Genomic DNA, 16769 nt, shown 5'->3' with positions numbered 1-16769 from the left:
TGGACCAGGGATTACAAAACCTGAATTCTAGTCTCAGTTTGCTAAGTAACTTAGTTAAAAACAAAATGAAACAAATTTTATCTCTTTGAGCCAGTACTCAACCATCTATAAGATAAGGAGGATGAAAATATGGCATCCAAAGCCCCTTCCAGGACTTTAGTTGGAAGATCTGTGAAACCTGAAGGCAGAGAAAAAAGGGTGTGGGAGAGATTGGTGTCTCCTTTTTGTACCCCGAGGAGTTTGCATTAATCAGCTACATTTCTCATGTTATTCCCCTATCTGAAAGCCGCCAATTGCCCTTTCCTGTCCAAATAGCTCTCCTTATTTTAAGGCCTAGGTTACATTTCACTTCCTCTATGAAGTCACTTTAACACACATTGTTTCTCTTTTGTGAACTCATTGATTGTCCTTATAGCTCACTCATCTGTTAATCATGGTACATTGCTGTGGAATATGTCTTCCTCTTACACCTATCTCTAGAGAGTAGATTAATGTAAAAAAAAAATAGAGACTTCGAAGATAAATTGATGTAGCTGTGTGATCTTAGGTCAGCCACTTTTTACAAAAATATATGTTTAGGGGCGCCTGGGTGGCTCAGTCGTTGAGCGTCTGCCTTTGGCCCGGGTCATGATCCCGGGGTCCTGGGATCAAGCCCCGCATCAGGCTCCCTGCTGGGTGGGGAGCCTGCTTCTCCCTCTCCTACTCCCCCTGCTTGTGTTCCCTCTCTTGCTGTCTCTCTCTCTCTGTTAAAATGAATAAATAAAATCTTTAAAAAAAAAGTTTAGTTTTTTAAATAGGTAGAACATTTTTGAATGGTAAAATTTTTTTCAAACTTAAGAAAAATGGGAGGTGCAGTAAAAAGTATACCTCAGGTCTACCACCAAGGTAATCTTTCCCCTACTGTTATTAGTTTCTTATATAATCTAGGGTTTTTAAGAAATAGAACCTTTATTTATTTATTTATTTTTAAGATTTATTTATTTGTCAGAGAGAGCATGCACAAGTAGGGGCAGTGGCAGGCAGAGGGAGAAGCAGACCCCCTGCTGAGCAAGGAGCCCAATGTGGGGTTCAATCCCAGGACCCTGGGATCATGATCTGAGCCGAAGGCAGATGCTTAACAGAGCCACCCAGGTGCCCCTCTGCTAGAGTTTCTTCTTTTTTCTTTCTTTTTTTTTTTTTTAAAGATTTTATTTATTTGACAGAGAGAGACACAGCGAGAGGGAACACAAGCAGGGGGAGTGGGAGAGGGAGAAGCAGCCTTCCTGCGGAGCAGGGAGCCCGATGCGGGGCTCGATCCCAGGACCCTGGGATCATGACCTGAGCCGAAGGCAGACGCTTAACTGAGCCACCCAGTGCCCTCTTTCTTTCTTTTTTTTTTTTTTTACATAAAAGATGGCACACTAAACAATCTTAAGCATATTGCTTTTTTCACTTCACTTATCTTGGAGATCTTTTCATACCACCACACAGTGAGCTTCCTTATTCTTCTTAATGTTTTATGAATGCATCATAATTTAACCAGTGGTTAGGAATTTTTAGTTGATTAAAGTCCTAAATGATTTCAGATTTGAATGACCTTTGAGCCTTAGCTGAGAAAATTGCTCCTTATTTCTCCAAACTCATATTTCTATAGTACATTACAGGTTTTAAGCACTTTACGTTCTTGCAGATGATCCTCACAAAATCTCTTTGGTTACTCCACAAGTTGTACTAGGTAAATAGAGAAAGGAAATATCTAGGTTTTTGCCGACTGTGGTGCAGGATTCTTCAGCAAGAGCTCTACCGCGCTCTTTTCATGTGCTCTACTATTGGCAAATAGAGGTTTTGCTTGAGAAACACAGCCTGCTTTGTAGGGGCTGATAAAAGTCTTCATTACTTCATTTATAACCATTTGTGAATTTACTTCCTTTACTTACTTCCTTAAAACCAGTAGAGCATGTAGAAAAGGATCTGCACATAAATGAAGCTTTGAGAAACAAAACAAATATAAAGAGAAGATATGCAAATATTCTTTTTATAGGTTACTTTTTTTAATCTTAAAAAATCCTGACTGAAGTATGTGTATGCAGGAAAAAGTGGCATTGAAAGTTTCATTGAGATGAATGTGGTTCTTCAAGTGATTAAATGTGTAGGGCTGAGCAAAGTAGGGAATATTTTAACCTGGGATTTAACGTCTGGTGAGATTCTCTGTTAAAGCAAGTACAGCCTGAGCTATGTAACTGACCTGTTTAGAATGCACAGATGAAATGGGAGGGGTTTAAGTTTTAATGTAAAATTTTCATTTAATACAAAATGAGATTAGTACTCACAGACCCCAGACTGCTAATTGAACTGCCTGAGTGTGAAAGTATGCACTCCAGTTATGCCAAAACCAGTAATGCTTTATATACAGAATGCAAATCTTCTGAAATATTTTTGCAATTAATTTTTCTTCTATTTCTAAACCAGGCCCTTGATTTCTTTTCTCTTTTTATATTTATGTTCTTTTAGACTCATGCTGAAAACTTAGCCCAGTATCCTAGAATTTTAGAGATATTTGGACACTTAGAGATTGCTAATTAATATTTGGTACTTTTGCATGTTAACTTGGCCCTTTGTATTGAACCAAGTGAGAACACCGGAGCCCAGAGAGGTGTGATTGGCCCTCGTCAGTCACTTTGTCCAGAAACTTCGGCTGCAGCTGCCCAGTTCCATGTTCTTTCCCTTACAGCTCTAACTGACTGACACTGCTCTGTTTGGGGAGAAGTTTAATTTTGAAAACATCCTCTTGGTTTTTTCCCGCTTTTTTCATTCTAATGTGGGCCAAGTAATAAAAAATTGTAAGGAATATTATAGTCACAGATACTTAAGCATTTTTTTAAGTATAGTTGACACATGATGTACATTAGTTTCAGGTGTACAACATAGTGATTCAACTTCTCTATACGTTATGCTGTGCTCACCACAAGGATAGCTACTGTCTGTCACCATACAGTGTTATTACAGTCTCATGGACTGCATTCCCTATGCCATTCCCTTTATTCCTGTGTAGAGTCATAGATCTTGCATGGAGCCAGCTCATTGTAGGCATGTAAAAGAGACTTGTTTGAAGTGAACCAGAACTGGGGAGGGACTGAGGTAACAACCAAGTGAGGAGCAGGCAGCCAAGCAGTACTCACCCCGTATTTGTTAGCTTATTCTCCATCTTTCTCTCCCTAGGGCAGGGAGCAGCCAGTTGTGTTCAGACAGTGAAGCTGCCATGTGTTGGTGAGCAGATGCCTTTAAACTACTTTCTTATCGCTTCTCGGCCTTTTGGCTAAGATCAAGTGTAGTATCTGTTCTTATCAGTTTAATATCTGATATGTCCTCTATCCGAGGACAATATAGTAAATGGATTTTTGGAGCCAGGAGGTGGAATAGGAGCTTGCTCCGTCCACTCGCGCATCGACCTGGTATTGCAGTACTTCCAGGAACGGTGCACCCCCAATTTAAAAAAAATAAAACTACTTTCTTTCCCCCTTAGGTCCTTTCCCATAACCTGTGCACGGTGCTGAAGGTTCCACATGACCCTGTTGCCCTTGAAGAGCACTTCAGGGATGATGATGAGGGGCCCGTCTCCAATCAGGGCTACATGCCGTATTTAAACAAGTTCATTTTGGAAAAGGTATGCTTCTAATGTCTTCTTGCTTACAGCGTTGTTTGATTTGCACATTTCAAGTGGGCCCCAGAGCCCCTTGCTGGTGAGTTCACTAAGGAGTTCAGGTGTGAGGCATCAGGAGGATAAATCAGAAAAGAAAGAAAGAATGGGAGACTGACATTTCTTATTTCTTCCTCTTCACAGTCTTCCAAAACTTGGTTTGGTATTTTACAACTTGGGTCATTTTTTGAAATTAAGAGCTGTATTTTGTATTAGTCTATAATGTCTTCTCAGAGTGCTTTTTTTTTTCTTTTTAAATTCTGTTCCACATATACTGGCAATGATTGTTAAAGCATGGGTATGTTAGGGTAAAATGTGAATACCAAAGGTGATGTTAATTATCTTTACTAAATAGCTGTTATCTGGCAAAGTTTTCATCAGGGACTTTTCAGGGTACCATCCAGATGCTTCCTCTGGGGTATGAGTAAAGGTGCTGTAAAAACCTATTATGTGTTTGGAAGCCAAATATAACCTATTGGCATTGCTGCCATGTTCAGTTTCTCTTTTGGTTTGGATAACTAAAAATTGACACAAGAAGGTGTTGAATTTAATGTACTATTTCTTTTTTTTTTTCTCATTAAACTTTTGTTTTAACGGGTCTCAAAATTCTGTGACAGATTTTTGGTCAAGTTGTTTCCATTAAAAAGTACTGATTTTAAAAACTAATAACTTAAAACTGCCATACACACACACACACAAAAACATGGTCCACAAAACATTCTCCTTTCCTTTTGAAGGTTTTACGATGCATTGTTATCATTAACCAGTCTTTTACTATTAAACTTAAATGGCCAATTGACACAAACAGTTCTGAGACCGTTCTTCCACCACTGATTAAGACTGGGGTGGCAGGTATTGGGGATAATATTCATTTAGCCTTCTGAGCTTTCTGGGCAGACTTGGTGACCTTGCCAGCTCCAGCTGCCTTCTTGTCCACTGCTTTGATGACACCCACAGCAACCGTCTGTCTCATGTCACGAACAGCAAAACGGCCCAGAGGAGGATAGTCAGAGAAGCTCTCAACACACATAGGCTTGCCAGGAACCATATCAACAATGGCAGCATCACCAGATTTCAAGAACTTGGGACCATCTTCCAGCTTTTTTCCAGATCGATGATCTATTTTCTCCTTCAGCTCAGCAAACTTGCAAGCAATGTGAGCCGTGTGGACAATCCAGCACAGGTGCATATCCAGCACTGATTTGGCCTGGATGGTTCAGGATAATCACCTGAGCCGTGAAGCCAACTGCTTCCATTGGTGGGTCATTTTTGCTGTCACCAGCCACATTGCCACGACGAACATCTTTTTTTTTTTTTTAATTTTTTATTGTTATGTTAATCACCATATATTACATCATTTGTTTTGGTGTAGTGTTCCATGATTCATTGTTTGTTCATAACACCCAGTGCTCCATGCAGAATGTGCCCTCTTTAATACCCATCACCAGGCTAACCCATCCCCCTACCCTCCTCCCCTCTAGAAACCTCAGTTTGTTTTTCAGCATCCATCATCTCTCCTGGTTCGTCTCCCCCTCTGACTTACTCCCCTTCATTCTTCCTCTCCTGCTATCTTCTTCTTTTTCTTTTTTCTTAAAATATGTTGTGTTATTTGTTTCAGAAGTACAGATCTGTGATTCAACAGTCTTACACAATTCACAGCGCTCACCGTAGCACATACCCTCCCCAATGTCTATCACCCAGCCACCCCATCCCTCCCACCCCCGACCACTCCAGCAACCCTCAGTTTGTTCCTGAGATTAAGAATTCCTCATATCAGTGAGGTCATATGATACATGTCTTTCTCTGATTGACTTATTTCACTAAGCATAACACCCTCCAATTCCATCCACGTCGTTGCAAATGGCAAGATCTCATTCCTTTTGATGGCTGCATAATATTCCATTGTGTATATATACCACATCTTCTTTATCCATTCGTCTGTTGATGGACATCTTGGCTCTTTCCACAGTTTGGCTATTGTGGACATTGGTGCTATAAACATTGGGGTGCACGTACCCCTTCGGGTCCCTACATTTGTATCTTTGGGGTAAACACCCAGTAGTGCAATTGCTGGATCGAATGGTAGCTCTAATTTCAACTGTTTGAGGAACCTCCATACTGTTTTCCAGAGTGGTTGCACCAGCTTGCATTCCCACCAGCAGTGTAGGAGGGTTCCCCTTACTCCACATCCCCGCCAACATCTGTCGTTCCCTGACTTGTTAATTTTAGCCATTCTGACGGGTGTGAGGTGGTATCTCATTGAGGTTTTGATTTGGATTTCCCTGATGCCGAGGGATGTTGAGCACTTTTTCATGTGCCTGTTGGCCATTTGTATGTCTTCTTTGGAAAAATGTCTGTTCATGTCTTCTGCCTATTTCTTGATTGGATTATTTGTTCTTTGGGTGTTGAGTTTGATAAGTTCTTTATAGATTTTGGATACTAGCCCTTTATCTGATATACGACGAACATCTTTGACAGATACGTTCTTGACATTGAAGCCCACATTGTCCCCAGGAAGAGCCTCACTCAAAGCTTCATGGTGCATTTCAACAGATTTTACTTCAGTTGTAACATTGACTGGAGCAAAGGTGACCACCATCCCAGGTTTAAGAACACCAGTCTCGACTCGGCCCACAGGGACAGTACCAATACCACCAATTTTGTAGACGTCCTGGAGAGGCAGACGCAAGGGCTTGTCAGTTGGACGAGTTGGTGGCAGGATGCAATCTAGAGCTTCAAGCAGTGTGGTTCCACTGGCATTCCCATCTTTACGGGTCGCTTTCCATCCCTTGAACCAAGGCATGTTAGCCCTTGGCTCCAGCATGTTGTCACCGTTCCAACCAGAAATTGGCACAAATGCTACTGTGTCGGGGTTGTAGCCAATTTTCTTAATGTAGGTGCTGACTTCCTTAACGATTTCCTCGTATCTCTTCTGGCTGTAGGGTGGCTCAGTGGAATCCATCTTGTTAACACCAACAATTAGTTGTTTTACACCCAGTGTGTAAGCCAGAAGGGCATGCTCACGGGTCTGCCCATTCTTGGAGATACCGGCTTCAAATTCACCAACACCAGCAGCAACAATCAGGACAGCACAGTCAGCCTGAGATGTGCCTGTAATCATGTTTTTGATAAAGTCTCTGTGTCCTGGGGCATCAATGATGGTTATGTAATACTTGCTGGTCTCGAATTTCCACAGGGAGATATCAGTATCAGTGGTGATACCATGTTCACGTTCAGCTTTCAGTTTATGCAAGACCCAGGCATACTTGAAGAAGCCTTTTCCCATCTCAGCAGCCTCCTTCTCAAATTTTTCGATAGTTCTTTTGTCGATCCCACCACATTTGTAGATCAGATGACCAGTAGTGGTAGACTTGCCTGAATCTACGTGTCCAATGACGACGATGTTGATGTGAGTCTTTTCCTTTCCCATTTTGGTTTAGGTTGAGCGGTGGTTTTCACGACACCTGTGTTCTGGCGGCAAACCCGTTGCGAAAAAGCTACTTCTATTTCTTTTTAGAAGAAAATAATCTAAACTGATGGCACCTTCAAATAATTTTAAAAATTGTTCATTAAAAATTATGAAAGTTTGCATGTGCTTATTAAATAGGCAATTAATACAAAAATATATGAAATAAGGGCGCCTGGGTGGTTAAGCGACTGCCTTCGGCTCAGGTCATGATCCTGGAGTCCCGGGATCGAGTCCTGCATTGGGCTTCCTGCTCGACAGGGAGTCTGCTTCTCCCTCTGACCCTCTTCCCTCTCGTGCTTTCTATCTCTCATTCTCTCTCTCTCTCAAATAAATAAATAAAATCTTTAAAAAAAATATATATGTGAAATAAAAAGTGAATGTCTCTTTACTCTTCTAGTCTCACCCTCCAGGAATAACCACTCTTAACAGTTTGGTGACTGTCTTTGCAGATCTTCTTAAATGTATACATGCAGACACACCCCTACATAATACATAGTGTTTTGTTTCCATATGGCTAAGATCATGCTACACATAAAGTTCTTCAAATTGTTTTTTTTAACTGAATGATATATTAGTGTCATTTTTCCATATTGTGTACACTTAGTTTAGATATGAAAGTAATCAGGGTGCCTGGGTGGCTCAGTTGGTTAAGCGACTGTCTTCAGATCAGGTCATGATCGTGGAGTCCCAGGATCGAGTCCCACATTGGGCTCCCTGCTCAGCAAGGAGTCTGCTTCTCCCTCTGACCCTCCCTCCTCTCATGTGCTCTCTCTCTCTCATTCTTTCTCTCAAATAAATAAAATCTTAAAAAAAAAAGAAATGCTGTGTGAAATTAAAAGAAAAAAGATACGAAAGTAATCATATATTCACATGAATGGCTGAGAAATTCCTGCTTTTGCCTATTTATAACACCAAGCATGAAACTTTTGGATATATTTTAAAAATGCCTTTCAAAAAGTGACAATGATAATACTTTAAAATTAAAAATAAAATACATTTAAGGGGCCCCTGGCTGGCTAAGTCAGAGGAGCATGCGACTCTTGATCTTGGGGTTGTGGGTTTGAGCCCCATGTTGGGTGTAGAGATGACTTAAATAAATAAGTAAGCTTAAAAAAACATTTAAAAACTGTATTTTTCTATCACCTAAATACCACCATAACTATTTACATACTTTTTTCTATGGCTTCTTTGGATTTTTATTGCTGGATATGTATACTTTTTTTTATAGTTTAGTGTCTTTGTAATAGGTATAGTAATTAAAATTTATGATAATAAGTTAGTAGTTTGGAAAATGTCAAAGTGTTGATGAGGATTCTTTAAAAAAATCTCATGTTTTAGGGGCGCCTGGGTGGCTCAGTCATTAAGCGTCTGCCTTCGGCTTAGGTCATGGTCCCAGGGTCCTGGGATTGAGCCTGCTTCTCCCTCTCCCTCTGACTGCAGCTCCCCCTGCTTGTGCTCTCTCTCTCTCTGTCAAATAAGTAAATAAAATCTTAAAAAAATAAAAAATTGCACATTTTTCAGAAATTTTATTGCAAAGGTTGTCAAGATTACAATGTGTTCATTTATGTAGTATTCTTTGTACCTATGTCTGTTATTCCACATTAGCCTCACAATTCAATTTTCTGCTCTTTGTTTTCTGTGTATGTGTTATATGTTTATTCCCTGCAGAGATGATAACATTGCTTTGATCATGCCTAATAATTAGGAAAAAAAGAGAAATTATACCAAAATGAAATGTAAGATTTAGTAAGACTCACAGAAGCCACAAATTGTGTGATTCCATTTACATGAAATGCCCCAAATAGGCAAACACATAGCGATAAAAAGTAGATTAGTGGTTGACAGAGGTTGAGGGGAGGTGGGAATGGTGAGTAACTACCAATGGGCTTGTGGTTTCTTTATGGGATGATGAAAATATTCTAGAATTAGATAGTGATGGTGGTTGCAAAACTGAATATATTAAAAAAGTATTGAGTTGTACACTTTAAAGTACAAATTTTATGGTATGTGAATTATATTTCAATAAAAAATGTTTAGGGGTGCCTCGGTGGCTCAGTTGGTTAAGCGTCTGCCTTTGGCTTGGGTCATGATCTCAGGGTCCTGGGATTGAGTCCCATATCAGGATCCCTGCTCAGCGGGGAGTCTGCTTCTCCCTCTCCCTCGGCTCCTCCCCCCATTTGTGTTCTCTCTCTCTCTCTCTCTCTTGCTCACTGTCTCTTCTCAAGTAAATCAAATCATTAAAAAATGTTTTAATCAAATTATACAGAAACTGATTAGTGAGGTCTCAAAACTTCATAGTATGATGCTGTACTATTTTCTGGAGTTTTTCCTGAGTGCTGTTCTGTTCATTGATGAGGTAGCTCACTTGTGTTCTGTAGTTGTATTATAAATAAATATGTCTTAAATTCCACAAATATTTGATGACCTGCTATGTGAGTGTGTTTAATCTTAAAAATTAAAGACAATCAGGGGTGCCTGTTGCTCAGTCAGTTAAGTGTCCCAACTCTTGATTTTGGCTCAGGTCGTGATCTCAGGGTTCTGAGATCGAGCCCTGCCTTGGGGTCTGCACTGGGTGTGGAGCCTGCCTAAGATTCTCTCCCTCTCCTTCTGTACTCCACCCCCCAGCCCTAAATTAAAAGACAATGAGCAGAATTATGTCTGTTATTAAAATATAGAACATACTGGGGGATATTCAGAAATCTGAAAATTGCCTTTTCAGTGCTAAAATTTTTGTGGGGTGGGCCAGTGGATAGGGAAATATGGTTTCATATCTCAAAGTGCTGTACTCTAATTCTGTATTTTGTTCTCCTTGATGTAACTTTTGTTAAATATCTTGAACTTTTAAGTTTAAAAATTTTTTTTTATTTTAGTATTTAGGTATTTTAAAGTTTTATAATTGGGGGAGAAAATATAGCAATATTTAAAAAGTTCAAAATAAACCACTAAGTTTGGAGAAAAACTTGTTCACAAAATGAGTGAGGATATGATGAAACAGTAAGTTCTTGTTTACATTAGTGCTTAGCCACCTGGAGTGGAATTTTGCCAGTCCTTCAATCCAAATAAAGCAGCCAAGGTTTCCATGTGTGGGTTTAAACTGAGCAAAGATTAGTGCCTTGTTTTGAAACGTGGTTGAAAAAGTGCCAATAGTGACTGGAGAATGTTAACATAAAGTTTAGAGATTGTAATCGGTTATGCAAAAGAAATAGAAAATAATGATTAAATTTGCAAGATGTGATATACATATCTGTGTGTGTCATATACATATATCTATCACACACACTATCTCATTTGATCCTTATGTTAATCCTGCAATGCATAACTGGAATTCTTATTCTCATTTAACTCAGGAGGAAACAGAGCATAAGGTTGCCTAACAAATAAGGGTTAGATAGATTTTAAACCTAAACCGTTTAATTTCTAGATCAGTGTTCTTGTAACTGTACTGTTGAGGGATTAATTACTTCCTTTTAGAATTATTGTTTTTCCAGTTATTAGGTATATAGGGGAAGGGGAAAGGGGCTTAAAAGCTGTTCTGACAAATCTCAAACTCTGTCAGCCTCTAGTTCTCTTAGGTTTTTTCTCAAAGGTTTAAGATGAGTCTTTTCTCTTAATTGGTATCTGGTGTTCTTTTTTTTAATAAAGATTTTTATTTATTTATTTGACAGAGAGAGACACAGCAATAGAGGGAACACAAGCAGGGGGAGTAGGAGAGGGAGAAGCAGGCTTCCCACTGTGCAGGGAGCCTGATGCGGGGCTGGATCCCAGGACCCCAAGATCATGACCTGAGCCGAAGGCAGACACTTAATGACTGAGCCACCCAGGTGCTCCGGTATCTGGTGTTCTTTAGTGTTCATTCTTATCACTTTTTCCCCAGGTGGTTTTAGAGGTTTTTTGACTTTGCCTAGGAGAATTATTCTGAAGGGGTTTTGGGACTAAGAGATAAATTATGTTGAAATTCACTTTCTAAAAAGTAATTTTTCCATTTGATTTCTGTATTTACTTCTTCAGAGATAATCATATTCCTGTTGTTCTTCACACTGATAGAATTTATTTTCAGCTTTCCTGAGACATCAAATGATTAATATGCCTGTGTTCTTGTATCAAATATTTTGCCTTCCCCGAGTGTTAGCTTTTTTAATTTTTTTGCTTGTTTGTTAAATTCCTTCTTTGGTAAAGAATGGAATTCTGTAAACATTTAGGAAGAATGTTTTTGTGAGCCTCCCCTCTCTTCTTTTGCAAAGAGACCTTATACCTGGATTATCTGACAGTGAATACTTGAAGAAAGCAGTATATATTACTACCTTTTTACTACTGAGCCCCAATAGACTACATCAAAAGCTAGTTCTGCTTCAGCATATTTATGTGGCAATCTAATTCTTTCATTGACATTTAATAGCCTGTTAGGCTTTTGGGTCTGAATCATTGTCAGTTCTTTTTCCTGATTCCACATGTTAAGGATTAGTCTGAGCTATTATGACTAAAACCAATAATCCATTGGCAAGATGCCAAGTCCTCATTGGGAAATCTGCCACTTTTCTAGCATAATCCTTTTCTTTTTGGCGTTTGGCTTTTTGGAAACATACATACACATGGAAGAAAAACAAAAGAAACCTTTCAGTTCAATATAATGTCCTTTCTCTAGAGGTTAGTAGCCTCTGCATTCTGTTTTCCTAGGCTGACATACCAAATGCTTGCTGGTCACATCAGTTCTAGTTCTTCCTTAAAATGAGGTTTCAAATTCTGTTATTCGAATCCTTATACCATCAGCAATCAAACTATCTTCAAATGGGTGCCTAACAACTGTCATTTATAGGAAGTCATACTGCTCTTAACTACCCCAAACCATGTTTTTATACAGTTCTTTTTATTGTCCTTTAGCCTATGTTATTTTTTCTTTCATTGTTGCTTAGGAGTTATATAGTATTATTTTGGCACAATGGCTGAGTTGGACTCTACATTTTCATCATCTTTGTGAAGTTATACAGCACTACAAACTTTTTTTTAATTTTAATTTTTTGAGAGAGGGAGAGCATGTGTTCAAGGTGGGGGGTGGTTGGAGAGGGACAGAGGGAGAGAGAGAGGGAGAGAATCTTAAACAGGCTCCATGCCCAGCACAGAGCCCGACATGAGGCTCTCTCTCACGACGCTGAGATCATGACCTGAGCGGAAATCAAGAGTTGGACATTTAATTGACTAAGTCACCCAGGTGCCCAGCATTAAAAACCTCTGGTGAAAAAAGAGGTTAAATGCTGAAACCTGTGGATGACTTTATGCCCATTAAGTACTGTGGCCAGCAATATAAGTCTTAAGAGTGATATAAAGAAATACTGTTTTTTTAAAATAAAAGCCTTATTGAGATATTCACGTCATGCAATTTAATTATTTAAAGTGTATAATTCAGCGGTTCTTGGTATAACCACTTTTTTTTTTAAGATTTTATTTATTTATTTGTCAGAGAGAGAGCATGCACAAACGGGGAGCGGCAGGCAGAGGGAGAAGCAGACTCGCCGCTGAGCAGGGAGCCCGATGTGGGACTTGATCCCAGGACCTCGGGATCACGACCTGAATCGAAGGCAGACGTTTAAATGACTGAGCCACCCAGGCATCCTAGTTACTTAAAAAAAAAAAAAAAGATTTATTTGTGTATTTTAGAGAGAGAGTGAGCGTGAGTGGGGGGAGGGGCAGAGAGAGAGGGAGACATGTAGACTCCCCGCTGAGTGGGGAGCCTGACACAGGGCTCAGTGCCAGGATCCTGAGATCCTGGCCTGAGCTGAAACCAAGAGTCCAATGCTTAACCCACTGAGCCACCCAGTGTAGTGTAGTGTAGTCACTTTTTTATGCAGCCATCACCGTAGTCAATTTTAGAATATTTTCCTCACCTTCCTTCAAAAAAACTGTATCTGTTAGCACTCACAGTCTCCTTCCCCACACTCCTAAGAAACCACTATTCTACTTTCTGTATGGATTTGCCTATTCTGGACTCAAAAGAGTGAGGCCTTTTGCGTCTGCCTTGTTTCATTTAGCATGTCTTCAAAATTCATCTACATTGTTGCATGGTACCTCATTCCTTTTGATAACCTGAATATTTCATTAATTTTTAAAAAAGATTTATTTATTTTAGAGAGCATTCATGAGGGGTGGGGAGGGGCAGGAGCAGTATGAGAGAGAGTCTCAAGCTGACTGCCTGTAGGTGGAGCTCGATCTCACAACCCTGATACCATGACCTGAGCTGAAATCAAGAGTCAGAAGCTTGAGCCACCCAGGTGCCGCTCTGCTAAATATTTTAAACAAGTGTTCTAATTAATTCTTTATATCAACTCCATGGGTTAAGTACCATCATCACTACCATTTTAAAGACAAAGAGACCGGGCCTTGGGTTATATTACTTGCCTCACCCAGCTGCTGAGTGGTATTCAGTGACTATATGATAATTTTGTCCTGTGGCTTTATAGCTATTCCCTTTTTGGTAGGCTTATATTTTATTTTTATTTTTTTCCCCACTCTTATAAATAATAGTGACTATCCTAGGTAAATCTTTATCTGACTCTGGTTCTCTTTTTAGGATAGATTATTTGAAGTAGAATTATTGATGGAAGAGTATGAATATTGTCTGAGAAAACAAATTCTGCAATCAATTTCCAAAGCATCAAATTGGCCAATTTCCCTGTCTTCTGAGAACTGTCTCTGTTTCACAGGAACTTTAGTCTTGAGCTGGTTTGGATGAAAACTCTAGTTTAGAAAACATGTGAGTTTAGTTTTATAAATACTTTTAGTACTTTGAGTTGGAATTGAGGTCTATAAATAGCATTGCTATCTTGTATGGATTTTAGTGAAAAGGAAATATATGTTGAAAATGAGAACAACTCTACACATTTCTTTCTAGGGTATTGTCTTCCATTTGGATACCTTGAAACCACTGGCAGCCATTAGTAGTTTTCCAAAAGATGTGAGACTTTTGATTTATTATGTGTGATATAAACTGGGATTTTGAGCAGTGTATAATCTTAGATGAGATGGAATATGGACTCATAGATTTCTAGACCTTTTATCATTACAACAGACCTTGAGATCTTCTAAATATATAGATTTATTTTAATTAAGCAAGAATTAAATATTGAGCCCATACCCTTCAGTGGCTTGCTGTTGTTCTTAGGTGAAGCCCAAGATCCTTATCATGGCATATAGGACCATGTTCAGTTTGGCCTCTGCCACCCTCTCCAGCCTCCTTTTCTTCCTCTCCCCTTCTTGTTCACTTCAGTGCAGTTATGTTGGCCTTCTCTCTGTTCCCCACATTATCAAGACCCTTCCTGCCACAGAGCCTTCAGACATGTTGCTTCCTCTGTGGTAAGGCTTCTTCCACCCTAACATGCATCTAATTCCTGCTCATCCTGTAGGTCTCAGCTTGATTGTCACTTCCTCAGGGAGGTTTCTCCAGGTAGCACCCTACCCTTACCAGAGCTAACCTGCTGTCCTATAAAGTGTTCTCACACTATCCTCTGTTTTCCCTTTGTAGTATTTACCACAGTTTTCATCATGTAGATGGTTATGTTGTTGTATTGTTCGATACCTGAAAACCCTCCTGGAGTCTAACTTCTGTGACAGGCAAGGACTGGTTCACCATTGTCCAACTCTATTGATTACTTTCATTTTGTGCAGAAGTTTTAAAGTTTGAAATGGTCTTAGTTGTCCATTTTTGCTTTTGTTGCCTGTGCTGTATCATATCCAAGAAATCATTGCCTATTCCAATGTCATGAAGCTCTTCCCCTATGTTTTCTTGTAGGATTTTTATAGTTTCGGCCTTACATTTAGATTTTTACTCCATTTTGCATTAATTTTTGTATATGGTGTAAGATAAGAGCCCATTTTATTCTGCTACATATGGATATTCAGTTTTCCTAGCACCATTTGTTGAAGAGACTATCTTTTCCTTATTGTATAGTCTTGGCATCCTTGTTAAAGATTATTTGGCTGCATACATGAGGGTTTATTTCTGGGCTCTGTTTTACTGCTCTATATTGTCTCTCCTTATGCTAGCTAGTACCATACTGTTTTGATTACTGTAGCTTTGTGATATATTTTGAAATTAGGAAGTATAAGGCCTCCACTTTTGTTGTTCTTCTTATTTTGGCTATTAAGATGTCCATCGACAGATGAATGGATAAAGAAGATGTGGTATATATATACAAGGGAATATTATGCAGCCATCAAAAGGAATGAGATCTTGCCATTTGCAACAACATGGTTGGAACTGGAGGGTGTTATGCTGAGTGAAATAAGTCAATCAGAGAAAGACATGTATCATATGATCTCACTGATGAGGAATTCTTAATCTCAGGAAACAAACTGAGGGTTGCTGGAGTGGGGGTGGGGTGGGAGGGATGGGGTGGCTGGGTGATAGACATTGCAGAGGGTATGTACTATGGTGAGCGCTGTGAATTGTGCAAGACTGTTAAATCACAGATTTGTACCTCTGAAACAAATAATGCAATATATGTTAAGGAAAAAAAAAAAAAAAGAAGAAGATAGCCGGAGGGGAAGAGTGAAGGGGGTAAATCAGAGGGGGAGACGAACCATGAGAGGTGATGGACTCTGAAAATGAACAGGGTTCTAGAGGGGAGGGGGGTGGGGGGATGGGTTAGCTTGGTGATGGGTATAAAAGAGGGCACGTTCTGCTTGGAGCACTGGGTGTTATGCACAAACAATGAATCATGGAACACTACATCACAAACTAATGAAGTAATGTATGGTGATTAACATAACAATAAAAAAATTTAAAGAAAAAATTATTTTGGCTATTCATGGTCCTTTGAGATTCTGTGTGAATTTCAGCATGATGTTTTCTGTTTCTGGAAAAAAAATGCCCTTGGGATTTTGATAGGGATTGCATTGAATCTGTAAATTCCTTTGGTAGTATGGACATTTTAGCAATAGTAGGTCTTCCAATCCATGAACATGGGAGGTCTTTCCATTTATTTATATCATCTTTAATTTCTTTCAGTAACATTTTGTAGTTTTCAATGTACTAGTCTTTTGTCCCCTTGGCTAAGTTTATTCCTAAGTATTTTATTCTTTTTGATGCTATGCTAAATGGGATTTTTAAAAATTTCTTTTTTAGAAGGTTTGTTGTTAATGTTTAGAAACACGACTGATTTTTAAGTGTTAATTTGTATCCTGCATCTTTGCCAAATTTTTTTATTAGTTCTAACAGGTTTTCTTTGTGGAATCTTTAGAGTTTTCTACATATAAGAAAGAACATGTTGGGGCACCTGGGGTGGCTCAGATGGTTAAGTGTCTGCCTTCGGCTCAGGTCGTGATCCAAGGGTCCTGGGATCAAGCCCTGCATTGGGCTCCCTGCTCCGCAGGAAGCCTGCTTTATCCTCTCCCACTCCCCCTGTTTGTGTTCCCTCTATTGCTGTGTCTCTCTCTGTGAAATAAATAAATCTTAAAACAAAACAAAACAAAAAAGAAAGAACATGTTATCTGCAAACAGGTAATTTTACTTCTTCCTTTCAAATTTGGATGCCCTTCCTTCTTCCCTCCCTCCCTCCTTTTTTTTCTTTTCTCTTTTCTTTTTCTTTCCTTTTCCTCTTTCTTTTTCTTTTCCTTTCCTTTTCCTTTTGCTTC

The 16769-nt window shown here is 39.3% G+C and overlaps 1 protein-coding gene and 1 non-coding gene across 3 annotated transcripts in view; both read left to right on the top strand.

Annotated features, from left to right (window-relative positions):
- Positions 1-16769, top strand: part of SWAP70 (switching B cell complex subunit SWAP70) — a 77152-nt gene that overhangs the window by 22831 nt on the left and 37552 nt on the right. The window contains exons 2-3 of one of the 2 annotated variants that reach the window (XM_028116747.2): positions 3199-3246; positions 3503-3643. In XM_028116747.2, coding sequence (XP_027972548.1) covers positions 3611-3643 — 33 coding nt within the window. In that variant the 5' untranslated portion in view covers positions 3199-3246; positions 3503-3610. The remainder of the gene's footprint in view (positions 1-3198; positions 3247-3502; positions 3644-16769) is intronic. The other variant, XM_028116746.2, reaches the window with a different exon arrangement.
- LOC114219442 (U2 spliceosomal RNA) lies at positions 3276-3465 on the top strand. Its single transcript, XR_003611381.1, has one exon. It is a non-coding gene; the product is annotated as a U2 spliceosomal RNA (small nuclear RNA).

This window comes from Eumetopias jubatus, unplaced genomic scaffold, assembly GCF_037043125.1.
Source record: "Eumetopias jubatus isolate StellerSeaLion01/CBP00866 unplaced genomic scaffold, mEumJub1_p1.0 scaffold_13, whole genome shotgun sequence".
Classification (NCBI taxonomy): domain Eukaryota; kingdom Metazoa; phylum Chordata; class Mammalia; order Carnivora; family Otariidae; genus Eumetopias; species Eumetopias jubatus.
The sequence above is the reverse complement of the archived record's forward strand: the minus strand, read 5'-3'. Positions and strand labels throughout refer to the sequence as shown.